The 27,764-nt window shown below is 42.2% G+C and overlaps 1 protein-coding gene across 1 annotated transcript; it reads right to left on the reverse strand.

The window, feature by feature from the left end:
- Positions 1-23,239: 23,239 nt before the first annotated feature.
- On the reverse strand, positions 23,240-26,327 carry idi1 (isopentenyl-diphosphate delta isomerase 1). The gene is made up of 5 exons (XM_036522182.1): positions 25,948-26,327; positions 25,447-25,619; positions 24,937-25,029; positions 24,329-24,459; positions 23,240-23,913 (listed from the first exon to the last, which is right to left on the reverse strand). Exons 1-5 carry the CDS (start codon positions 26,082-26,084, stop codon positions 23,596-23,598), a joined length of 852 nt encoding a protein of 283 aa, XP_036378075.1. The 5' UTR covers positions 26,085-26,327; the 3' UTR covers positions 23,240-23,595.
- Between the last annotated feature and the right edge of the window lie 1,437 nt (positions 26,328-27,764).

Raw genomic sequence — 27,764 nt, forward strand, 5'->3', positions numbered from 1 at the left:
AAGTCCTGCAAAGCATTCTGGGATTACAACATTCATCTGTTTTAGTGCATTTAGTGTAGATTGATTATAGAGAGATTATCCTCCTGCATGAATGACAATGACAATGTTTTTTCAACAGTTGAAGTAAGCTACCATTTTCAGCTGGCTTGAGAGCTGGAAGTCAAAATCCTTAGATTTAACATAGATTTCTAGATAGACACATCGGGATTGATTGACTTAAATCTCAAAACAATCTAAAGTAGACCTTTGAGATTAGGAATTGTGTTCTGTTCAGTGGAGCTCAAGTAAACTAACATTTCCCAGTTAAACACATATTCATAAAGATGGGCAATATATTTAAAATGTGTTTATCTGCTCACAATGTCAAATGCAATTCAACTGGTTTTATTGAAAGCAGGTAACTTTGAAAGAATCCAGGAAGGGGAAAGCTGCCACAATCTGTGGGTCTCTTGTTAATCCTTCACACAGGAGAGCCACACAGAGTTTTATTGGTAATTAACGATGCCAATTAACTAACAGTGATCCCACCCATTGAATTTTGCAAGGCGTTGCATGTGAACAGCACAAGAGAACAAGTGATATGTCACTCTGGGAGCTGAAAGAAATAGCAATGCCTATGGACCATGCCAAAGAAGTAAAAAACATCTCAGCTGTTGACTTAAAAATGTCTTCTGTCTGTTGGCTTAATTGATACAACCAGAGATGTTTCATTCTTTTTCAGAGGCAGTATCTGAGCAAATCTGACAGATAAAAAACGGAAGCGGGCGGTTTCCACTTTTTTTCTATTCTGTCATATGAGTCTTTGCTCTCAGGTGGTTCACCGGTGTTAAGTGGTATCATAAAGGTCTGGGTGAATGTATACAGTCAGTCTTCACTCTGAGTGCAGTGGCAGACCTGCTGGAGAAGGCCTCTCACACTCACACAGAAATAGATCATATACCGGTAAACATCTTGTTATGATATAAAGAATGAAGAGATAAAGGAGAGACAGACATATTTATTTTTTATTATATTTTTTTATATAATAAAATATATAAAATAAAATAAAATATATATATTTATTATATTTATTTATCCATGTTGCTTGTATTTTCTACAGGAAATGTTCTTAGAGTCGTTCCATTTGAAATAGTAGCTGCCAGCTAGATGCCATTGCCTGCTGGCTATTGCACTTTCAAAACTGCATTAAAGAAAACCTATACTGTGTCATGCTCATTGACGCAAAATTTATTTTTTGCTGCCATGGGGTATCATGGTTGCAGTGTTTATGAACTGACGTTCATGGCTGGCAGCAAAACACACTCAAGCAGAAAAAATGCCACAACAGTGCAAGCTGTAAAGAATTATAGTGTGACTCTTATAGACTCAAAAGCAAGCAAATGATTGCTTGTCACCAGAATTCTGTTAATATAAAAGCAATATATACAAAAAAAAACGCCTGTGTTATGATATCTAAGAAATACTGGTCTGCTTCCATAAATAGTGGCAGGGGGGGTAAGCGCATTTAAATGCTGTCCATGCTGCAGAAATACAGGGCGGATATTTCCCCCACACTCTAGCACGGCATGGACGCATACACTTCTATCAGGGCTGACGGTTACTGAAGCACAGTCATCTTTCTAGGTTAATTGCTGGGGTTTTGTTTGTTCACTTTCCCCTTGAAGAGGCAGGAGAGTTGCGGTTTATGACAACAGGGAGCAGCTGATTGTTACACCGCGTCCCGGGAATCCAGTGTTTCTCCAGAGGCCATGCACTCCTGCTGACCACACACCTGCGCACAAGGTTAAGCCTTTCGAAAGAAGGAATATGTGTATGCATGAAAAGTATTATGCTACAAGACATTTTCTCTCTCTCTCTCTCTCTCTCACTCTCTCTCTCTGTCCTCTCTCTACTTACAGACAGAGAGTGAGAGAGAGCGAGAGAGATAGAGAGAGAGAGAGAGAGAGAATAAATGTCTTATAGTATGAAAAATTCATTACAATCACTTTCACTTAAGCTGATGTATACATATAGTATAGAATATTTTACTGTGTATGAAACATTAATTATATTCCTTATATTCCATACTACATACATTAAATGTATACAGGTATGAAAATGGCAAAAATGGAACTATTGTTCATCACAGCATTTGACAAATATATATATTTTAGATTTGATATATATTTATTGTTGTCAGGTAACAGACCCAAAAGGGGCTGTGAATTAAGATCATGGGCAGAAGTGCTAAATTCTGTCAGGTTGCAGGATGGTGCAGATTCAGGCTTACTGTAGTGGCAGGTTGAATCGAGGAATGTTGGAGATTAATGAGGGCACCATGGGCATGGTGTGACGGCGAGTGATTGCGATGCCGGGGGGGCCACGTGCCCCCGTGGGGCCTGTTTTCTCTCGACGCAAAGCACCTTACATCTTACGGCATAAATCAAAGCAATCAGATGGCCCCCGTGCTCTGTGTGAGGCTGCGGAATTGCTGTGACAACAAAGGCCACCGCGGCCCGAAAGCCGTCGTGTCCAGAAACAACAGAGCGGGCAAGAGAGGGACAGAGCGGAGCCACTCGATTCCGCCGTGGGTTTGGCTCAGGTGCCTGGCTGCTCCTGAGGAGATTCCATCTGGTGCGGACACATTCCCTCCGCCCGGGGGGGGGGCAGGGGGGGAGGAAGCCGCCCGCTCTTCTGCTCCACGATGCCCTGGACCACAGATTTCTCTACGAGAGATTTCTGAGCTCTCCTCCCCAGAGTCAGTGCAGATTTACTCACTAAGTGCTTTTTTATCCCCATTGATTTCTTCTCCCTGGTTCGACCGCCACTATCTTTATCGTCCAGCCCTCGGTCTGAGTGACGCTGTACGGGAGACCTCCACGGGTCAGAGCAGATGGGCAGAGAGGAGAGAGGGAACGGGGGTCGGAGAAAGACGGAGACAATATGACGGGATCCTCTGCCGCAGAGCTGAAATTAAGAGCGCTGCCTCGAAGACCGGAATGTGCCTCTGGCTCTGAACGGGAGTTGACAGTGCTGGTGTTTTTCCTTTTTTTTCCCTTTTTTAACACGCATAGAAAATAAGGAAGATTTCACAAGCTCACAGATGAGCCAGTAGCAGAGAGATTAAAAAAAAAAAAAAAAAACATTGCGTGCGAGGACGATTCAAGCTGCGAGTGAGGATCAGTCAGGCCTGTTTTATCTGCGAGTTCGCAGGGTGTCGTCTCTCCCCCGCACAACAGTGCATAAGCGAGACAGAGGAGCTTCCCTCCGTGAAGCCTTGTATGAATGCACACAGTTTTGCCTCTTGACTGTGTTCACAGCAGCGAGCCTTACCAAGAAAGGCAAACAACCCCCCAACTCCCACCCCCAACCATAATTAAAACCACAGCCTGGGCTACACTCTGAAAGCCTTTGGCTTCAGAACTTGGTGGGAGCCAATTATCCAACCCCCATGCCACCACCGGTTCTTAACCCCCCCCCCCATCCCTGCTCCTCCACCAATCTCCCTGCTCCTCCTCATCCACACAGGTCAGGGCCGCTGCAGCTTTAAGGCCTCCCTGCTGCGAAGAGGAAATGATGTTTAAATTTACGGTCCTGTAGGTGTTGTAATTAGATTACAATATTCAAATTGAGTGAGACAGAAGTGCCAGTGCTGGGTCTTTCCGCTCAGAGGGATTTTTTTTTATCTGCCTCTACAGGCAGTGAGTCCTTTAATGGAACACTGGAGGGAGGCTGAAGACATGTCCTTTCCCGCATATACACAAAAAAGCTTACATTTCTGGAGGGCTGCTGAAGATGGGCCTTTTGTGAACGTGCTAATTAAGCTTTTATCTCGGAACACAAGCCCGCTCATCAGGGCCCTTGTTTGTAACCTGACCGAGCATTATTTCACTGCATCGTTAGATTGGTCACACACTCACACAGCTATGCGTCAGCACTGCAGATCTCAGATGGACATTTTATTGCGTGTGTTTGTAGATTGCGTGATGAACTGGTCTGGGGGTGGGGGGGGGGGGGGGGCATTGCAGTGCCTGTGAAATCCCTGCAGGTCTCCTCTTCTCCATCTGCCCTGGTGTCCTGTCTGTGCCCAACAGTCTGTCATCGGGGCGTTCCTGGAAAACGTCCATGTGGTCCCACAGTTACAGCGCCTTCCCGTCAAACTGTCTCTCAACCAGAGCTCCTACTGGAAAAGCAGGAGCTCTATATAGACAGAGGTGTTCAGAAATGCATGTGATTGATGTCCACAGCAGAGCAGAGAGCTGAAAACTGCATACAATGACACATTTACAACACAAAGAAAGCATTGTGATTAGTGTCTGTATTAATAGTCTGTATTACAGATAATTACCCAAGTCTTTCTGACACGCTTATACACATGGATAATGAATGGCAAACCCCAGCCAGATGAGCATAGAAACCCAGTATCGAAGCATGTAGAGAGAAACGCAGCACTATGAGGCACATCTGTAAGTAGCTGATGGTGTACTTTCGTGTGCCTGCTGATGACTGCAGACCATAGCCCGGAGCGGAGAGAGCAGCTGCTGCTCTTTGAGACGACCCTGCCTGGACTAGGGGTGAGCGAGCCCATGCTCACTTCAGCTGCAGCGGTGACGCTGGCACGGCAACGGAACACTGCCCTGATGACTTCACTGTCTCCAGCAGAGAAACCTGAGATGATTCTTCACGACAGAGGCTAGGTGCTGTACTCTGTGTTCCTTCCGGAGGATGGCAAGCAGGTTCTCCTCGCCCACTCACGGCAGGGCAGGAGATTAACCAGAGGAAATGCCCTTTATTTCTTTCATGATTCGCACCCAAAATGAATGGCGGTTTCTGATCACAGAGTTTCTCTGAGCAAACATTGGTAGGGTGCTGTAAGCCTCCAAAGCTTGACAAAAAGTGCCATGTGGACAACACTAGGAGAACGAGCAGTTGTTGCTATTCATAGAGACGACAGTGTAACACAGTGATGAGGAGCTGGGCTCATAACCAAAAGGTTGCTAGTTCAAATCCCCGCTGTGTCACTGCTGTTGTACCCTTGGGCAAGGTACTTAACCCACAGCTGCCTCAGTAAATATCCAGCTGTATGAATGGATAACATGTAAAAAAAAAAACTGTAACATATGTAAGTCGTGCTGGGTAAGAGTGTTTGCTAAATGACAATAATAAAATGTAATGTAAATGTAATATCATTGAACCATAAAGGCAGGATGAACAAACTGCAAATTGTATGCAGGTACACACTTTCAATGCTAAGAACGTTAGTCAGCCATAATGGTTTCTATGCATTGCACAGAATGACCCTTCAGTTCATCTGTTCCAAAAAGTCCAGAGTGTTGATGAGTCCAGCCTTCCTACATCTGTGCTGTCCATATACAAACTAAGGTTCGCTATAAAAGCCTGCTTATGAAACAGGCTGAGGACAGGGAGATTTGCGGGGAGGGATTTTGACTGTAGCTGACTCATTCCTTTTAAATTCCAGAAGAAGCAACGCTCACAGCTATCATTTTAAGGGATGCTGAAGAGCTTATATTCTGGGTCAGTCTCTTTCTTCTAAGATAAAAAAGAATGACATACCTTCAAACAGCTATAACGTTATCAAGCAGCATTTTTCTTGCTTTCATAATGTAAAAAAAAAAAAAAAGTTCATTTCTGCACAAACATCCGTCTTATCTGGAAACTGATAAGTAATGTCAGCCTACTCGTCAGGACTTGGGGTGGGGGGTGGGGGGGGGGGGGGGGGGCACACAGCCCTGGGAGAAAGCACAGCAACAGACACCAGAGATAAAGCAGAGAGCCTGGAACACCTGCCTGCCCTGAACTGATACACTGACACGGCAGTGATTGTGATATAGTGAAGTGCTGCTTGCTCACTGCTTTCTAAATGAAACGTGCGACTACCACAGCAGGGTGAAGCACATTAATATACTGTATGTGTGAGCTCCATATGAATTCTGATTTCCTTTTTTGCAGTTTAATAGCCACACATATACCAGTTGAAGCACAGTCACATATTAGCAAATTCATTTTGTCAATCTGTTTCTCTTTTCCTTGCCCTTTACCATTCTCTCTCCCCGCCCTTTTATCTATGTGGCCCAAAGTCTTTTCCACTTTCACACTCTCTGGAACAAAATGTCTGACGCACTGTTGTGCTTGTTCAATGGCTCAACACATGCATCCCGACATCGAATGGCAATCTATTCCCTCTCTCAGCAGGGTGAAATGTGTGTGCGTATGCGTGTGTGTGTGTGTGAGTGTGCGTGAGACATCCTCACAGCAGTCATTACTGAACTGATTTCACACAGCAGGGGTCTCAGGTGATGAGGAGCCCAAGCCCGACCCGGTCCTGCCGTCTTGACGGCTGTCTTTCTGACCTTGGCGGCAATCACCCACACACCCCCGCCTGGAAAGAACAGCTTCATACAGTCCATATCACCATCAAAGTGGTATAAAACAGAAATGCCGGCGGATAGGGGAAAAAAATTCCAGTCTCCAGTCATTTCCAGCCAGATGGAATGATGGATGTTGAGGAAAGATTAGAACCCAGCGTGACCTCTGGGGGGAGATGACTGTTACCTTTCCATTTTGAATGCATTTAAAAAAATGCATGTGTATTTCAGTCAGGAAATGATAACAGACAGACCTGAGTAACACAGCTGCTCAGAAAAGTGACCTTTTCAGTGATTCAGTCAGCTCTACGCATATGTTTACAAACATACCTCCTTGAAGTTGAAAAGGGGGGAAAGGGGGGGGGGGATAGCTTAATGGCATTACCGTCTGTCTTTTCACCAGATAATCAACAGTGCAGATAACAGCCTTTTGTGCATATTCATGACTGAAATTAAACCCTGTGAAAACAGCATGAAAATGAAGCTACATGGGAAATGAAGCCAGGGTGAGCATAAAGCTAAGGCCTATTTGCTTTAGTTTATGCTATTGGTCATAAACCTTTCTTCATACTTCAGTGAATTATGTCATGCTTGTTCATCTGCTATATATCTGCATTGGTAATACACCATCCAAGTGTGACTAGTACTGTAATTAATATGATATTACCCCCCCTTTGAGACATCGTATAAGAGCAGCCAGGCACTACGTGCTTTCAGTTTACATCATGCCTGAGTGTCGTCCCAGAAGACTCCCTCAGTCACAGGTCTCTCCCACCCGCGTTACTGCCAGCTCATTCAGAGGCAGAGTGCTGTCTGAGAGCCTTGTTAAAGGGATGCTCTGTACCTCCCGTGCTGTGAGAGCCCTGTTAAAGAGACATTCTCGAAGCCCAGGTACATTACATTACATTATTGTCATTGAGCAGACAATCTTATCCAGAGTGACTTACACAGGTTACAGTTTCTACATGTGATACATTTACACAGCTAGATATTTACTGAGGCAATTCTGGGTCAAGTACCTTGCCTAAGGGCACAGCAGCAGTGCCCCTGTGGGGAATCGGACCAGCAACCTTTTGGTTACAAGCCCTGCTCCTCACCACTATACTGCACTGCCACCCTTACATTACAGTTAATTAACTTAAAATAACACTTCAGGTTCATAATGATAAACTCTTATGACAATACATGATATATACATAAACCTTAAATCATTATGTAAAAAATAGATATATATATATATATACTCTAAATGATTGCAACACAAATAAGTAATATAATATGAATAATATACAATAATATAAAAATAATAAACATAATTGTACTAGGTAACAGAATTATTTTAATAATATTTTCTATTGTAATACATCCATCATTATTGACTGTGCCTGTGTTCTGCACATGGACACATTCTCATTGACATCACATTTTATATCCTTATTGGCAAAGCATTATCAGAAAAATCTCCAAAAAGTTTCACGTCCACCCCTACCATTAGTGTGCCGTGATGTTATCACATGCCTCATGCCCAAAGCCGATATGAGGGTGACTTGTCTGTAATGTGGCAGTAGACTTTTCAACTCCAGGCAGAAAATAATTCCTCTGCTGGGTTTAGAAATGGTTATTACAGGGGCCTAATAACCATAGAAATAATACATGGTCACAATTTACATTTTCCCAGACCACAACAAAAGTAATCCCATTTGGCTGTAAAAGGTAATAGTGCAGGGAGTTCAGCAGGAAGGCAGAGCTATATGGCCATAGCTTTCTGCCATGACTCCATTTTCAGATATCCAGAGAAGTTGGCATGGCTCACAATTTTACATACTATCTGCTCATTTAGTTTAGAATATCTACCATTAACTACATTGGTAGTTTGGTAGATTATGGTTAACCACCTTGCCCAAGTATACAACAGCAGCCCACCTGGGATTCAAACCAGCAATCTTTAGGTTGTGAGCCCTGCTCCGTACAACTATGCCACGCTGCTGCGGCTGATATCTAGTTATCTGAGAGCTTATTACTGAGAGAAAGAGAGAGAGGGAGAGGGAGAGGGGAGAGAGAGAGAGAGAGAGAGAGAGAGAGAGAGAGAGAGAGAGAGAGAGAGAGAGCATGTAGGGAGTTTGTTTGCCAGCAGGGCATCACGTCATGGGAGCAGCAGCTGAGAGGAGCTGGGGACAGGGATCACAGGGGATGCCCTGGCAGAGACCACCCTCCCCCCTCCTCAGCCTTCCTACCACCCGAGGGCTGAGGGGAGAGAGGGGGCGGGGGGCGCTTCAGCACCCAGCTTGTAATCTGAATAATGGAACACTGCTGAGAAAACACACACACAAACACTGCTAACCCCGTTAGCTCATCACAGGGGCTCTGAGAACAGGACATTGACTGTGTTTAGTCATGACAATGTCCGTGAAGCATTTAATTCTCTGCTCCGGTCTGCACATCGCCACCTTTTTTTTCCTCTTTACAAATAAATGAATAACTGAGTAGCATTACACATGCTCTGCCATGGTGACAGAGGAAGGCTCCTGTTTGGAAATAGACGTTGAATATAAACTGAAAATAAACACATCGTGAGGTGTTCTTGGGCTTTGAATATATGCACCCCTGACTGCCGTTGCTTCCTGCTAATGAGCCAGGCTCCTCTCTCATTATAGAGTAGTCTGTATGGTTCTCTTTTGACAGTTCACAGATCCAAATGTATGTCACTATGGCACGTGGCTAATAAACCGGACAGAGAGAGAAGAGTCTCCATGAAATTCAGAAAGACAACCAGGAAATTCCCTTCAAATGAAGCACAGGCAAGCACAGCATTTCACATCCAACTGGCGCTGCTATAATGATAGCTATTCCCCTTTTAGTGAGTGGTCCAGGCACAGTTAGAGCCTCCAGAGCCTTGATCCTGTCTCAGATCTTCTCTCAGTCCCCGAGGACTGAGGTTTTCATCTTTGCACACGTCGCCTTCAGATGCTGCCATCGCCGTGGCCTGTCGTTGCTAAGCTGCGCGCGGCTCGTTTTACAGCGGCGATCGATCTTCCTTAACCGACTAAACTTCGCTGAATGCCTGTAACGCGGGTCGAAACCGACAGCGTCAGGGGGACGCCATTAGTTTCATTGAGGTTTTAAGGAATTGATCCCCTGCCTGTGCGGATTTCGCTCTTTCAGGAAATGGTTTTGGTCTACCCAAATGCTTCGTCCTTCACAAAATATATGATGCAGATGATGAGATTAAAATAAACTCTTCAAGAGAACAGACATATGCGTATAATATACTGTAATAATATTTGAATGCAGAATATTGGAAAGTGACTTCAGATCAGTCAATTTCTCTGAGTATGCTGTAGCAGATAAAGGAAACAGTGTAGCTGTTCATCCTCGTTTTGGAATGGATGGCACATAATGATGCTATTTCTGTCGCACTGCGTGAGTATGTGTATGTGTGTATGTGTGTGCGTGTCTGTGTGAACCTGTGAAAGCATGCAGGAAATTAGCACCCTTGAGCTGGGGTAAGCTCAGCAGAAGTAAGATTCCCTCATGCACTTGTCTTAACTGTGATGTGCTCAATTATTCCTTTTTTTACTGAATTTTACTGTGCTGCTCACGCATTAATATATATTATATTTAATTTCTCTGATTCCCAGAAAAGAATATATTTCTTTATAGCATTTTGAAGTGGCACATTCAAAATATGTTCGTCATTGCAATATTGTAATTAGAGTACTACTTTTAAATGTTGGTATTGCTGTTATTGTTAATTTACATTTAGTCATTTAAGAGATGCTTTTGTCCAGAGCGACTTTACATAGGGTTAGAGCTGAGACTGTACCAAATCATGAAAACATGTTCAGGAATGTTAGTTCACAAATTATAAGTGGGAAATTAATCAAATTTCTACTAAGTGTTATTGCCATTTTTTTAGCAGACTTGACTATCCAGAGTGACTTAGATCAATTACAGGTTTTTACAATGTTATACATTTACACAGCTGGATATTTACTGAGGTGATGATGGGATAAGTACCTTGCCCAAGGGTACAGCAGCAGTGCCCCCATGGGTAATCAAATCGGCAACCTTTCAGTTACGAGCCCATCTCCTTAACCACTACGCTGCACTGCTACATGCTACTATACTACACTGCTACATGCTAAATGTTACATTTTAGTACAGTGCATTAGAGGAAGTTACTGACTACATGCATTCACAACCAATGCACTTTACAATCAGAAATAAGGAAGCCTCATCTGCTTTGTGTAACCAGGGCTAATGTAATTGGAATAAAGGCTGTAGCATATACATTATGAAGCATTCAAAAAAGAATTTTTGTTCAAATGAAATCATTGTTTTCTTTATGAGGGGAAACAGGAAAGTTGCTTGCATGGACATCACAATATTGTGTATCCATTGTAAGGTGGTGAGTTGCAACATGTTTACGTAATTCTTGACATTTAGAATGGCACCGCAGCGGGTAGAATCTTCATTTCAGTGTTTTTCAAACTTTTTGTACAGCTAGGATAAGGTACAACTCCATTACACAAAAAGAATAAGGCATACCCCCATGACAAAACTGAATGGGGGGGGAGCTGGTTAGACAGCTGGTCAGGAAGAGTGCAGGAGAGTGGGGGTGTCACTCCTCTTAGGCCATGCCTGCTGTCAGTAGTGCTGATGCATCCAGATTTTCTTTCCCCATAAAACAAAGCAGCTGCATGATTGGATTGCAATTGGCTGAAATTATCTGCAAAACACAGATGAACAGGTCAAAATGGTGCTCCAAAGAACCCCAGTAGAAAGTCTGCATCTTTAACACTCCTTATTCCGAATCTAAAGCACACCGCCAAATCTAGGGACAAAAAAACATGAAACAACTTCAAGGGAACTTTCAAAGTGGAGATTTTCCAAGCTGCAATTATATCCTTCATGATGGATGTCAGGTTGCCATGGAGATAGCTGAACAGTAATCAGTTTTAGCAGCCACTGTGGCCACGGGGGAAAATATGTTTTAGGCGATTATTTCATAGCAGCCGGAAAAGTGAAAACTTACTGTCAGTCCAGCAAGGTTCTGTACTGAGGAGCCGAATCTCACCGAGGCTAATTCAATGTGCCAGTGTTTTGCCACTTGCCTATTGCGCAGAGGGTCTGAAAGGAGCAGCAATGACTCATGTGTAATTATGCCTCATTCATTAATGTGCCCATGCAATTTGAAGTGGGTTCCATCCTCCTGTTTAGAAAAGTCAAAATAGAACACAGATGGCAGTTATTCAATAGCTCAACAGATACCCTAACCATATAATATCTTCAATGTATGTGGCTAATGTTTCACTAACAATGAACAACATGATGTGCATGTTTCTCAGAGCAATACAATGAATATGATCTCCTTTTTTGGACTCACAGTTCCAACAGTCCTTTGAAAATGTTTTCTCTGTGTGTGGGGAAGCAGATAAAAGACTGACATTCACGGTATTGTGGATGAATGGTTTACGTACAGTGCATGTGTGTGTCTGTATTCAGCGTCCCTTTGGATCTCAGGGCTGCAGGTCAGGGGGGTCCAGGCCTGGCCCTCGAGAGTCTCCCAACCTGCATTTTGTTTTGACAATTGCTCTTTGAGTGTAACCTTTACAGCAGTCTAATTGTGATTAATTGAACAAGTCTTGGTTACACTCACTAACTTGGAGTGTATTCCCAGCACCTGCATAGCTTTCTGATCACAGTCTCCAGTGTTCTCATATCATTGTTACTAATGAATAGCTGTGATCTGCTTTTACAAGCTTGGGGATTTTTACTGCTGCAGTGTATCCCCACACAGACTGTAATTAAAATACTAGACCCAGCAGAAGATAGCTGTTTCCAGATTAGTATGCACTAAAGCAGCATTATTAATTCAAGTACACAGTCTCCACAAGAAACTACAGGAAGTACCAGCGATATAGAGATCAGTGTGGTGAACCAGCCCATTGTGTTAGTGTTTCTTCCCCTCTGCAATTCTCTGCAATGCTTCCACAGTGATATACCATGTTGTATTTGTCAGGGCACAGGCACGGACTCAAATGCAGACCAGGTGTATTCAGGTTCCAAGAGGTTTATTCAGATTTGCAGGGCAGGTACGTAATTGCAGAACAGGCAGGGTCAAAAAACCAGAGAGGCAGTCCAAGACAGAACAACCAAGGAGCAGGAATCAAAAACAGGAGCAGGCTGGGTCAAACCGGGCAGGCAGGCAGAACAGGCAACCAAGGCAGGGCGGCGGGCAGGGACGAAATCAGAAGTCAGGCAGAAGTCAGAACAGGAAGAACACAAAAAGAAAATCAGGCACATACACAACAGAGGGGGGAAGAACTGAGACAAACTGGCAACAAGAGAGAGACAAGCAGGGTATATAAAGGGCTGGGCTGATGAGGAGATGGGGTGCAGGTGGGCAGGCAGGCAGGTGGAGGTGATCAGGAAATCAGGTGAGTGGGGCAGAGCCGGAGCACAGGGGAACTGCAAACAAAAGCACATGGATGGACTGACAGAGAGAAACACTGACAGGGAGAAACACAAAAACAACAGCTAGGGGGCCGATGTACTGACAGTATTAGTGAATTTGAATAGTAATTGTCTATTAAGCAGCCCACAGACAAATTGCCAGTGTTTGTGAGGGTCTGTATTTGCATGTGTGCATCATAGTCAACCATCCTTAAGACTGATATTCACAGCATTACCACTTGATAACATCAGATACTTTACAGGAGTCTCTTTCCATATGTTCAATACTGGTAAATGAAATCAAGGATCTTTGGCTGAAAAGTATTGCTAGATAAGTCCAACTAACCACTATTTAAGTCAAAACACCTGCAATGTTCTCATAATGTTTCTGTGACATTGTACAAATGAGATAATGTTGCTACAATAGTACTGTAACATGTTTATGTTTAAACTTACTACTTCCTCAGTTTCCAAAAAAAGAAGCCAAAACTGTATAAAATCAACACATAAACAAATAAAATTATTAAATACATTACATTTAATGAGAAAACAAAGGAATTTTCATCCATCATGATAACATTCTGAAGCACCTCATCAGGGTAACTGGATAATTGGTTGGCTTCATTTTTAATTGTCCATCGCCGACGCACTTTAGTATTTAAACAAAAATCTCTTTCTGTCTCGCATGTATAGATAGACAGTCCTGAAATTAACAACAATGATGCAGGAATGTCGAATCACTGCATGAACTCGGTAACATTATTCAGCGGGTCGAAAAGGCGATGTGTGAGAGAGAGAGGGTGTTAATTAGAGTGAGAAGAGTGCTGTGGCACAGCTGTCTGGGCTGGCCTGATAACAGCAGAGGCCCGACCTCCTCTTTCTCCTCCATTTCATGGCTCCTGCTCTCTCCCAGTGCTGCAGGAGGGCTGGATCCGCCTCGTTTGCCATGTTCCGGCCCCGGGGGGGGAGAAATGAACAGTCCTCAGAGAACAATGGTGAGCTCCGAGCCTGATATTTGACAGGACCTGGTTAGCACTGATCTGGTGTGAAATCCCACGCCTGTGCCCCACGGGCTGAGTGATTAACCTTTCGATCAGGGTAAATCAGGGGGCATGTAATGGCCTCGCGGAGGCTTGGCTTGGCTGTAACGGCAGCGTGGAGCACAGCAGAACAGCCCGCAGACCACTGATAATTCAACCCGCATTAGGAAGAGGTTTTATGCTCCTATTTCGATTCATCCTGCGTCTTGATAGATCTTTTTTTTCTCAAATATGCGTCTGCGATGCTGTATTATTACCAAATATTCAGCTCCAGCATTCTTTCAGACCTCCATCTAGGAGGTGCCAGTTGGTAACAAGAGGTTCTGGCACTTTCTGCTTTCCAATGCTGACTATAGATGTTCCGTTTTAGACCATGCCCCTTCACAAATGTCCATAATGAGTCAGCAAATCAGAACACTTGTAGCTACAACATTGGCACAGACAGAATTTTCAGTTTGATATGCAACAAGCAGACTATCGGCTCTATTTATTTATGTCTCCATGCATGGAAGGGGAAATGGCAGGGAGCTTGCTTGAGTTCAGAGCCAGATTTTGTTAGTACGTATGGAAAATAAGGGAAAAAAGCTATGATTAGCTCTTCTTCTTTCCCACAGTATGGCACAGAAAGAAGACATTTTCAGACAATTCCCCCACCTCCTCCTCCACCTCTTTCTCCCAGTCTCTCAGTAAATAGCTGCCAACCTGCTGTGATACCCACCCTTCCTGGCACCTTGCTGGGCAGATCTCCCTCTTGTCAGTTTTTGCCTCTAAATCTGGCTGTCCTCGGTGTTGAGTCCTCAGGGCTCAGTTCTGGAACATTCTATGGACAGGTGCAGTTCCTTGATCTCTGCTTTCACACAGCATTCTTACACATTTGGCATTTTTGGCATAGTGGGCAGAACAGCCTTCCTAGGTCATATACAATGCTTGCCAGCATCCAGACGATCACATGTGCTTTCATGCAATTTAGAATGGATTTTTGAGTGGTTTTAAAATACCAGATAACCAAAGACACTTAAAATATACAGTGATATTACATACATACAACCATACATTAGCAGCGGGTATAAATATCTTGGAAACCACTGGAAGGAACTGATGCTGTTTATTACTGCTAGCATTTATATGCCTTGTACTAATATTGACAAAGTGTAGTATTAAAACATATCATCTGAAGGGTAATGGTGGTTGTAACAGGAGTGCTTTCAGGGTGATGGATGAGCATCATTTTATTTGGACCAAAAGCATTGCGATGCACACCTGTTGTCATCCTTTACTGCCCTACACAGGGCAACGGGCCCAGATGTTTTGGGGAAGTACCAAGATGAGTGCTAATGCATCATACCGGTGACTACACCTGGGCATTGCAATGTGTGTGTGTCTGTGCATGTCTGTGTGAGAGTGTGTGCGAGTATCTGCCTGTACGTTTATGGGTGTGTGAGTGTAAGTGCAAGTGTGTGTTTGTGTGTGTGTGTGTGTGCGTTTGTACATGCATGTGTGGGTGTATGTGCGTGTGTGTGCGTTTGTACATGCATGTGTGGGTGTGTGTGCATGTGTGGGTGTGTGTGTGTATGTGTACGTGCGTCTGATAGGGACAGAGAGAGAAGCATATCTCCCGCATTGCACGAGGCCCCGTGGGCACTGGCTAGGTGAAATAACTCCAAATGACATCTCGCAAGCTGGCCAGGACTCTGCTTCTGTGGTGACGGAAGTGATGCGGCAAATATGGCTTAAACAGCAAGACTTCAGCCCAGAGTCTTCTGCGGCTCCCAGGTTGAATCATACAAAAATGCAGAGGCACAATGTTTCACTTAATGTAGTGAATAGCAGAATATGCTGAATGTTGCAGAGGTTGACAAGCTCAGGATTTTATTAATCTCCTCTTTACTGGAAATGTATCTGAATGCAGTTCTTACATAAAATGTCTTTAATGGAAACTCAATGTAGTTTAAAGCAAATTTCAACAAATGTAAATGAATATTTTTCACCATCTCATAAAAGGTCTCCTTAAAAACATCTTTGATGATGACAGAAAGTAAACTGTGAATCACAAACATGAAATACCTACATCAAAATATCTATATGTGAGTATTTTCATTATGGATGGCTTAGCTGTTATTCCTTTTGTAAGAAATGGAAGAGTGTTGACAGCCAATGAGAGAGATTATAGAATTTGTCCATACTTTTTTCTAAAATGAATATTTATGACTAGGGATTTTAATCCGATTTAAATTTTAAGAATGCGTGTTTCATATTTTCACAGAGTAAAAAAATCCCACTACAGCAATACAGGGCTGTAGTAACTGATCCTTCAGCAGCCATTGGCCTCGTTGTACACAGAGAGGATGGTGCATGTTGCCTCGGTAATGGCTCACCTTGGTGCTGCTGTTTGTCTCCTGCGAGTGCTGGGCATCGCTGTGTGTGTTCTGTTTCTTATTCCTGCCTGCCTGTAATGCAGCTTGAGCCATTAAGATCCATCACCGTGATGTAAATAAAGTCGAGGGGGGGGATGGGCAGATGTCGGAGAGCGCATCCCGACGTTGGAGCAAGCGCCGACAACCTGTGGCCCCCATGATCATTTAAGCTCATCGCCTCTGTGGAGAACTAATTAAGGTTTGGAACGGCGCAAGGCTTTCTCGATTAACCTTCTTAAGAGAGCTAACTTCCAAATTCCCCATCCCCCATCTAGCGTGAACGCACCCACGTACATGCACACATACACCACAAACATGCACACAATCTGAGCAAACACGCCCAGACAAATGTTGCAGCAGATCAGAGCACCCACACAGTGCAGCATGTGTTTCTAGCACTCATGTGTTTAGCAGGCTGGTCCACACAGATTATTTTTTAGCATCCTGTAGTTGAAGCATTCTGCAGTTGAATTTTGTACTATAAGGCTGACAGGGAAAATTAAAAAAAAACATCTCCACACAGCTGTGGTCTGTTCTGTTCTGTGCTCCGTTATGTATGCTGTGATACTGCGTGGGTGGCTTGTTTAGAATACACGATGGAACATGGCAGGGTTAAAGGTACTATGTGAATATTCTTCACGTGTGTGTGCATCCTTGTGCATGCACAAAAAAATAAAAAATAAAACTGTCTAGTCCACAGTACGTGCACAAGGTTGAACAGTGAGCAATTCTTACATTCTTATTCTGGCATTTATAGGATGAAGTCCAATGCCTGGATTCCTCTTTTCTGTTATTTGATCTACTCATAGATTTTGATCAGCTCAGATGTTATCAGTAGGCTATTAATAATGAGAATCATGTCTGAGTACATTATTGAGGCTGGGAACCCCAGGGCCCCCAATGAACTTGGCACAGAAAGAACAAAGCTGTCCTCAGTGTTTCATTCTGCATTACGGCATTTTTTTTCACCCAGTACTGTCGACCAGTCTATTTCCTTATGTTTATTGTAAGAGATTATTGTATTGTATTGAGATATTGCAGTGTATTGACCAATAATCCTAATCACCCCAGAGCAGTAGGGAAAGGTGTATTTCCTGTGAGCACACACATCTTTTCAGATACACTGCAGGATGCAATACAATGCAATACATTTTGAAATATAAATATTTATTGATGAATATAATACCGCTTAGTCAATTACATGAGATATATATTTCTAGCATTGTCCCCATGATGCTGTAGTTTCTTTTTTTGGTAAAGCAGAGCCGAGACAGGAAGGAGCCCTGCGTATGTGTCATGAATATGTATAATGATTCCTGGAAAGATTTCATTTTCTCAGTGAATGGCTGGAGGGGTGGAATCCCAGCGTAACACACTGTAGTATTGATCGTCTAATTGCCTGGGCTCAGTGACGACAAGGAGGCAGAAAAGACCTCTGCGGCACTCACCATCCCGACAACGGTGGTGCTGCATCCCTCTGCAGCCCTGCCTAACGGTTTTTAAACGGGTGTGACTTTTTTTTTTTTGCTCTCTCTCTTCTTCTCACCCCCACCTCCCCCCGCCTTCCCCCTCCCCGTACACCTCGCTCCCTCTCTCTGTTTTTTTTTTCACAGCGTGTCTCACCACGCCACCCCTGCTCGAGCGATCAGCTATGAGACGGTACCCAGAAAAGGGCGCTCTCGTGTTGAAATGCCACGTTGACAAGTAGGTCAGCACAGCGGGTCTGGCTGCGTCACTGGGCTCTCGGTATCGTGCTCTCCGGTTGGCCTGCTTTCATGTCAGCACACATCTCCTCGCCGAACGCCCCGGACCCCCCAGGCTGGTGGCCCCCCAGCTTCGAGGGGGGGGTCAGAGGCCTCACTGCTGACAGGAGTGCCTTCTGGTGCCAGATGCATCTCGGCCTGTTTTCTTCTATCCTCTCACTGCTTCCAGTTCCTGCTGTTGGAATTGGGCAGTGTAACAGAAAAAAAATCAGTGAGGGTGTCACACAAATTATTTAACACGTATAATAAATTGTTAAATAATATGTGTGCATGTGCGTGTGCGTGTGCATGTGTGTGTGTGTGTGTATGTGTGTGTGTATGTATGCGGAGAGAGAAACTGATTTTGTAGTCTACAAGAGAAAATATTTCAAAAACAACAATCATAAATTACAACAATCATTCGGGAATGAACAGAATGAAAATTATATTTTGATAAAATGCTGGATTCCATGCCAAGGGTTCTCCTTGCGGTAATTGGCTGTGCGGTTCCTCTTAGTGTTTGAAATCATTCCACTGAATTATTTCATTTTAAAACCCATTTCTATAAAAGTGATCAGAAGGGCCTGCTGCCTAATGAGGACTATGAGGAATTTCTTTCTGCATTGATCTAGCATGTTGTCATTTGGTTAAAATAACTTCAGCTAGTAGTGACACTGACTTAATTAAATTAGCCTTTGGTTTAGCAAAAGGTTGTTTTCCCCTGGGAATTCACTGATGAACAATGTCCAGCTCCATTACAGAGTGAGTTAATGCTATTATGTGCAGTAGTATTTGACAGGCTATTTACATGGGTTACAATCATGCTCGTGCAGTCAGCTCCAAATCCCTGATGAAATCAAGGAAATGAAATTGATACAGGAAACACTGTAGAATCTTAATAAATAAATGCGATCTTGCTTTACTTTACTTTCTATTTTTGGAGGGGAGATTGTTGTGTTTGGTGGGTTTCCTGAAAATTCATATTGCCCTCAATACCGCTGGTTATTACTCAGCAGAGGGGAATATTGCTGTGCTAGGAGAATCACACCATCAATACCATCTGGATTAAAAGTGTTTTTAATCAGCATCTCCCGATTCTCTGAAGGGTACTGAGCCATATTCACCCCCTCCCTTCCTGACACATGCGAGCAGGACCTGTCTCACAGTTGCGTGCCTCCCAACATGGATCGCGAGGCCCTCTGCTGGCCAATCACTGATCTGCACCCCTTTCACCTCCCCATCCCCCCATCCCCCTGCCTTCCACTGATATTCTCAGGCAGTCTTCGTTTTTTCTCCTAAAATTCACAGACCATGCAGAATTTAACAGAATCTGCTCAGATGCTATAAGGGAATGTTGTCATCGGCCTGGTGCACAATCTCAGGCTATATCTGAAGTAACATATGAGAGAAGGCATCTTTCAGTTAATGCTTCTGATGAGACAAAACACAATAATTTGGTGTTCACAGTGAGGGTATTCATAATCTGTCATCTCTGATGTCTTTTGGTATGAAGAATGGAAGACAGGTGCAGTAATGCAAGACGATGCTTTATGGTTATTTTGCTTTTAGGTCATTTTACATTGACGGTAAGACTGAAGAAGGAAATACCAGTTTACATATTGATCATGGCTTTGTAGTAAAATTAAGAATTTGGCCCTTCTCCTGAAAGAAGATCTGCATTTGGGATTCAACTCTGATTTTTCATGTACATGCATCGTCCTACTGCACAATATCTTTTGCAGATCCCAGCGTGTTGTACTAAACCAGATGTACTACAGCTGTGAAGGGATTGCACCTCTGTGTCTAATCCCAAGTCTCCCTGCCACAGTCAGGCCTAACAGGAAGATAACTGCCAGACAAAAACATGTGGCAGAGAGGCTGTCCTCCCAATTGCTGTATGAGCCTTGAGTGTCCAGCCAGTACAATTAAAAAAAAACACAGGAGCTGACACTTTCTGATGGGTGATGGTTGCCCAGCATAGTCAAACATAAGTCAGGCAATTTAAATATTCCAAAATGAGAGAGTAGCTGAAATAAAGGTCTAATTCTTTATCCCAGGTTTTAAATGACAAAATGAGTGGAAAGATAAAAATGGAAAAGTAGGGTAGTTCATGAAAGAGCACCACAGCACTCTCACTTGACCTTTTTTATGACAATTATGACACAGTGGAATTTTTTAATGAAGTGATCAAAGCAGTAAAGAAAGCACATTGTGTAATATTTGAAACTATGAAACTAATGCTGTTAATGCAGTCTAACACCTGACATTGATGAAATCTTATAGTAAAACCTCATAAAATATATAAGCCTGTTGGCAGTGTAACTCTTTTCTGAAGCAAAAATCACAGTGGCCATAACATGTGGAAGTACATGCTTAGCATCTGGAAATGGTGATAGTACTATATGCTTGTGTGCCATATGACTTATTGTGGCAATGTTTCCAACAATAGTGCTATATTACAAGAATGGCATAAATGTTTCAATGTCTATAGTTTCATGCATAACCCTACTGAATAAACTTTTTGTAAGTCCCTCTGTATAAGAACATCTGCAAAATAAATAAATATAAATGCATTGCTTGCATGCAGCTGCAGAGAAAAGTTGATGTCTTTTATTCTTATCTGCTGTGACCTAGTTTGTGTGCGCATAAAAAAATAATTAAAAAATTAAAACCCCATCGGCTTCACTAACTGAGGAAAAACAAACAAACAAACAAAAAAAATGTGTGATGGATAGAAAATTTATGTGAGGAAGTGCAAAATGGAACATATGACTCATCCTGTTTGTGCCGTGTGCAGCTCTGTGCAATCAGCTCCCACCTGACACTCTCCAGTCTGCCCTCAAACTCTCCCAGCGCTTTGAAGAGGCCCACACAGCCTCCTAGAGCCAAGGAGGCCCATTAACTCCTATTTATGCTAATAGAGGGTGATTTTTTCTGAGCCAGCATCCTGTCTCATCATCGGCGTTTGGCAGTGGAGTGTTTATGGAGGGTTGTGTTTAAAAAAATGAATGTCATTTAAAGCTGAACGCTTTGATGGGATGTTTAAATGATGAGTTGTGACAGAGTGTTAGCAGAATCTAAGCATCACAATGTATACATTAGGAAAGACAGCAGAGACAGCAACTCAATTTTCTATTTTGTTTAGCTGAGACTTGGTCTTTAGTAATGTATGATATGATATACTATATTATATAGGATGTTAAAGGTTCACAGACATAACAATATAAGATTTATCTCAGGTTTACCAAAGCTTCCATACATACAGCTGAGGATATTGTGTGACATATTTCTTACCGTACGACTTTAATTTAGCAAGGCTACAGTGTGGAATGCATAATTTTATTCCCTTGAACTATAATTAATACTTTGAAGAAAAAAATGAATTCTCTAATATATTATAGCCCTGATAGCAGCTTTTCACATTATCAAATGACAAACTGACTTCTGTGACGTTACATCCCGTGGGTTCTTTTGATCCATGAACTGCTTCAGGTTGCGGAGGCTACATCACCACCTGAAGAGGACAGTTTCTGCAATAAGACTGCACTAAGGGATGATCTTGAGCATGACCTGCAATTAGTACCATCACAAGCATGCACAGTGTGGTTTCTGATAAGGTCACAGCTAAGGGATACTTTTTCTGGGTCTGAATGACAGTATTTTTAAGGGCATACTGTTCCACATTTCTGACGGTCCTGTATTACTTCCACTGATAGTCACTGTTGGATGAAACTGTAATAGGTGAGGACTGTTCTAAATCCATACACATCGGCTTGTGTTTTTTGGATGCATTGTGGAATATGGCATTTTTAGTTTGCTCTAGTTGTCATTCTGATTACTGAATGACAAAAAAATAGGAAACAGAGTCATGTGCAATATGTAAACTACGTTCACTTCAACAACAGCAATGTATTATAAGGAAAGCAATCTAATTTGCATTTTGTTCTTTCTCCATGCATTCTGTGAGAAAAAGGTAGCTTCTCAAAACTTTGAGGATTTTAAAAGCCATTCTGTAACCAAAAAGAGTCCAATATTAGAACACTAGTAACTTGGTCTGATTTGGTATGGCTCCGGGTCTTTCATTTGTGTAGGATTTGCTGCCATCTGCTGTGTGGCAAAATGAAGTTCATTTTTCACTGGTATAAGAATGACAATGTGAAGTGTGTCAGGGCTGTCAAGCCCAGACCTATAAAAACAAAGATACTGAGCCCCCTCTAGGCTAAACACATTATCTGTATATTTAATATTTCAGTAGTTTACATTTTTTTAAAAAAATATGCATAGGAGAGAAATGGTGAGATACATGTACTATGCAAGGTTCTTAAGATACCATGCTGTTTAGATTCTTAAGTTACATCTCCTCTGAGTTATTTTAATCTGGCTTTACATTTAGGTTGCAAATGTACCACATTCATTCTTTAATCCATGACTCACCTGACTCCTATACACACATAACCAAGAGGAGGATCCAGCTTATTATACATGCCCAAATGCACTTTGCATTTATATTACCAATGTTTCTAACTTGTAAAGTGGAGACAAGAAAATGATATGATGAAAGCACAAATATATATAACCTTCAGATAATAACTTAAAGCTAACACTGCTGCCAGGCACTTTTCAGTGTCATTGAGCAGTGCACGCACACCAAAAGGTGAGTCCAGCTCTCAGGGTGTGATGGTAATTTCCCTCAAAGAGAACATCATAAACCGTTCTCCAAAAGGGGGATCATTTGTAGCAAAAAGACTTAATTTTATTAGCCATTTTTGTTTCTTTGTCCTCTTCATTATCTTCCTTTAACTGAGTTACATGCAAGCTATATAAGATAGAAAATCTAGAGGTGTTACTACACAAAAGTAAGACATTCATCCTTCATGGTTAAAACATTGCATCCAAGCAGACATAAATTCAATTGCAATGCATACTTAAATATACACTTTAATGATCAAATGATGAAATTAATACTTTAATACTTGAATTGATTGCCACTCATTGTATGTACTTTTATATGATCTGTCTGTTTCAAAGATAACTATGATTTTGTGTTAGCTTGTTTAGGTAAAAGCCACTGTTTTTCATACATTCTTTCCTAGCTAACATGTACATACCACATGCCATTTAAACACTTGGCACTATTATTATTCTGATTGTTTCATAGTTTTTACCTATTCATAAAAAAATAAAATCCAGTATAAAAAGCCCATAACAAGTATCATGCCTGTTATTTAAGCTGTTTTTTTAGTTAATTGAAAAAGGAAACTGGAATTCCAAGTGGGATCTTTTATTCAGTCATGTACAAGGCAGACCACAGTCAACTGATATCACCATTTAATGTACACTGCGGTGGGATACTTCACAGTAACAAACCTCTACATAAAGCAGTCCTCCATGATGTGGTTTTAATGTTAACCAGGCACTTTAGAAAAATATACATTTATTAGCAAAAACCTAATTTTAGCTCAGCTCCTGTGAGGAGAAGGAACTCAAAAGAATTATCTAATACATTACAACCTTGATAGCAGCTTTTTCACATGATCAATTAACTGACTTCCTGTCAGTTAATAGAATGAGACTTCCTTCACATCCTGTGGATTTTGTCATGATCCATGAACTGCTTCAGGTTGTGGAGGTTGTCCCACCACTTGAAAAGGAAAGTCTCTGCAATCAGACTAAACCAGGGGGTGATCTGCAGCTCTCCTTTCCTGGCCTTCTCCAGCATGTCCTTCAGCTCCTCTTTGGTGACATAACAGTGGCTTTTGATCTCGTTGGGGTCCGGGCTGAGCTCCACATCCTTCTGCATGAACAGAATGTAGTCGATTTCGTGCTCTCCCCAGATCCCATCTGACTGGGCCTTGTAGTGTATCCGTGTCAGGTACGTCATCTCCTTTGGGGGGACCTTCAAGGCAAATTAATAATCATCCTACCTACTTCTAATTCATTTTATGCTTTCCACATATCTTGAAAAAAAAAAAACACCTGTCTTATTCCATCGGCTATTTAGAAGACTCATACAGACTGCCACACAGTATTTTTAATCATCATCTGAATATTTGTTTACAGAATAACTTCACAAATACCTACATAAAAGACCTGCTAAAATTAATGTCTACATAGCACAATTCTCAACTTCCAAAAAATATCAATTCATCACTACTGGGGAAAAGCGGGGACACTTTTAACACCCTATAAATTTATGACATTTATTTACTATGCACATATTTAATATTTGTGGCACTGAGCACCAAAGTCACATTTGGCTGTATGACAGCACACGGTACACACTAGCTGTGCCCGTTTCCTTGGGGGTGTACCTGATCCTGGGGGATCCCCAGTTCTGCCTCCAGCCGCCTCTGTGCAGCACGCCTCACCCCCAAAGCATCCTTTTCCTCCAGCTCACTGGCGGTGTGCAGGGGGTGACTGCAGCACGTGTTGGTAAAACACCCTGTGCAAAAAAAGAGAGAATTATTAGGACACATGTGTCATACATATTTTTTCATAACATGAATTATTTGTGTAAAAATGTCACATACAGCTTAGGAAGATACACTCTGTCAATAGCTTGTTCTAAAATTTGTAACCAGAGCTCACTTGCAGGAAGATTTTTTTTCCCAAACTTTTGTCCTTGAGAGAAATTAGAGAAAATTCCAATTTGCTCCTTTCTGGGTTTATTTTATTCTTATACACTCTTTATGTCTGTGCCACAGCACTGGATTTTGCCAATTCAGTGGGGAAACCCTTTTTCTGTAGTGTCACATTTCCTGAGAATTAGGATTTCATATTATGGCATGACATAATTGCTTGACAAACACCCTAATCTGGGAAATGGGCATTTAAATTTTGGGTTATAGTTCCAACCACTTAACCACTAGCGCACCTGGCATTTTATTCACGGTGAATTTTTACAAAAGATACAACTCACCCGGAAAAGTGATCTTGGCATCAGATCTTTGCTGCAGCAGTAGTTTTTCTTCGCTATTGAACAGAAAGACGCTGAACGCCCTGTGTAGCAAACCTGGGGAGGAGATGTTTAATTAGCCTATCACTTAATTGCTCTAATACAAAAAACAAGATGTTGGTAAAATTACATTTCTGCGGTCAAAACATGAAAATTCAAAACTGGTATTGATATTGATATTGGTTCAGACTCAAGAATGCTGCATGGCAAGATTAACCTATGGAATTAATCTGTGCAGGAAATACTAGGAAATGTGGCTATGCGAACTTCAATGGGTTTTCATAATTTATTTCACAAGGTCTCTACTGTAATGGACAACAGTCAAAACAGGGGTATTTCATCCAACGCCGTTACAGAGTGTGTGCAGTTCAACACTCTTAATCATTGCACGGGGTAGGGTATAAACTAAACGATTAAGATTACACGAGCCGTAACAAAGACATCTGAGAGTAAGCGAGGAAGCTAGTTGGCTACCTTTGTCGATATTCGAATTCAGGTGACAATTCTTCTTGCTGTCAGCCCCCGTTTTGCAGTCGTTCTCATCAATCAGGATGCACATCTCCGAGAGAAGCTGGACCTGCTTCTCGTCCAGGTTATCCGTGTTTATTTCTGGCATTCCGATGGCTGTTCTTAATCTTCTGGAGCCACTGCACATACAACCATGACGACAGATACTTGTCAGATAAGCCTTGGTTTGCCATGTTTCAAACTAGCGTTAGCTAGCTAGCGCACATCAGTAAACATCTCGGCTGAGTGTTTTTTGTCTGCGCAGAACGTCAACACGCAAAAATAGCAAAGCTATCTAACCTTTCCACTAGATGACTTGCTGGATGCTCTTAAGCTTGTCGTGAGAGAATTACAAACGCACTGTTTAGTTAGCTACCACTAGCTAGAAACATTATATTGCAAAACATTAACAAGGTAACTGTAAAGCATCTCCAGTGAGAGAAATGTCACAAATCAATCGTGCCTTACCCCGAAAGACTTGACTGCCGTGCACACCGTGAAAGAATATGCTTTCCTTTGCTTCCAAACACTGATGTATTTGATTTCGCGATGGCAGGTCCCTCACAGGACACCATCTTTAGCGCCGCCCACACGCACCGATTCATCGCCAGACCCCGAAAGCACACCAATCAAACTGAACTTGCTTCCTACCACGCCATCGGACCACCGTTGCTCACACACTGGGCCAAACCACGGACAAAAGCGGGCCTTTCTTTTTTCGCCTTATGTAACGTAGATAAGATGTCAAAAACCTTAACTGCATATAGTTCTGATTCTGAATTAATCTGACCAAGCGGTCAGGACTTTCGTTCACTGTCAAGACTAAGAAGGAAATACACGATCGCGTATTACTGTATTTACGCCTCTTGTTGTTGACGTAATTTTTAGGTTAAATTTAATTGGTTCACAGAAGATAACATACAGTTTAAGCAACACGATTGGCTAGGAAAAGAACTCACCTCACCTCCTGTTCCGTATATGCCGACTGAGAAGACAGTCAAGAAGTCGCTTGTGAGCGGTGTGGAAGTTAAGCAGTCAGCTGTCAATAACAGTTAGCTTGCTAACTAGCTAATGTTTCTATTTAAACCCCAGATGCAACAAGCTGTCTGTTTATTTGTTTAATCTCAGGATGACATCATTTTGTCGCCATCCTTAAAGCCATTACTATAAATACTGCCCTCATGCTGTGCTCTTCTGACCCGTTTGTTATCGTTTTGCATAATTGTGTGGTAACCATGTTGACTATTTCATGTAAAATATACAGAAATATTCAACAGTTGGTCATCACTTGATAACATTGCACAGATCTGAAAAACGTGAAAATGGAACGGGATATGGCGGGTGGAACTTTAGTTAGCTTTACACACAGCTGGATTCATGTCGTTTAACGTGTTGGTCCCAGATGCATGTAAACTACATCTTTATTGGGCCTTTATTGGGTGGCGGAATGATAATAATTAATTGCTTAGAATTAGTATAGCTGAAGTGAGCTGAAGCTAGCTGTAAACACTTGAAATAACAGTAAGTAAACAGACTTGCTATTTATTTAACTATAAAACAAAAAAAAAATACATATGTATATTCTACTATAAAGCAGTTCAGTTTAACTACAGAGTACATTATCAGTCGGCAGTCCCGACTTTTAAAATAGTGATATTACAGACTACAGTCACCTTCCACATCAAGTGTGCCCTCTAACATTGCAGTGTGCGACTTTGTGGACAATTCCTTTCTTCATTTAAATGGTTTACAACTACTGACTAAAATCTGACTTGTAACAGAAAACTACTAAATAGATTTTAAAGTATGCTGTACAAAAATCACACAGTATCTAACAAATACTATACTGTTTAATGCAAGGATTCACAGGATGTATGTGTTTTCCGCATTAACACTGTGGAGACTGTCTAGTTTAACGCAGCACAACCTTGCAGGCAAACTAGCCTTTACTTGACATGCCAAGATTAAGATATGTCACAATAACATATGTCAGTCTGAAGTACAGTTGCTGAAACTGACTAAAGCAAGTGACTGCAGAAGTACGAATCTAAATCTAAAACCCATATTTTTTTCCGAAAGCTGGACAATAATGCAGTCTAGAATAGAGACAGTTAGGCAGCTAATCTACCATTTAACCACACCGCTGCAGGATGCCCTGAACGGTGTCTTGACCCAACTTCCGATGCTAATGGTGACAGGAACGCGCACAGCAAGTGTTAAATTTTCCATTCAATTCCCCCACGAAAGTGAAAAGGAAAATGCCCGGATACTGCGCGGCATGCCAT

This window comes from Megalops cyprinoides, chromosome 2, assembly GCF_013368585.1.
Source record: "Megalops cyprinoides isolate fMegCyp1 chromosome 2, fMegCyp1.pri, whole genome shotgun sequence".
Classification (NCBI taxonomy): domain Eukaryota; kingdom Metazoa; phylum Chordata; class Actinopteri; order Elopiformes; family Megalopidae; genus Megalops; species Megalops cyprinoides.

Bases quoted from the DNA above. Each gene is read 5' to 3' on its own strand.
- idi1 (XM_036522182.1), bottom strand. From the start codon at position 26,084: ATGAATCGGTGCGTGTGGGCGGCGCTAAAGATGGTGTCCTGTGAGGGA. The intron at 25,030-25,446 runs GTAGCCAACTAG...TCTCCTCCCCAG, and splicing joins GAATTCGAATATCGACAAAG to GTTTGCTACACAGGGCGTTC. The intron at 24,460-24,936 runs GTGAGTTGTATC...TTTTTTGCACAG, and splicing joins TGCCAAGATCACTTTTCCGG to GGTGTTTTACCAACACGTGC.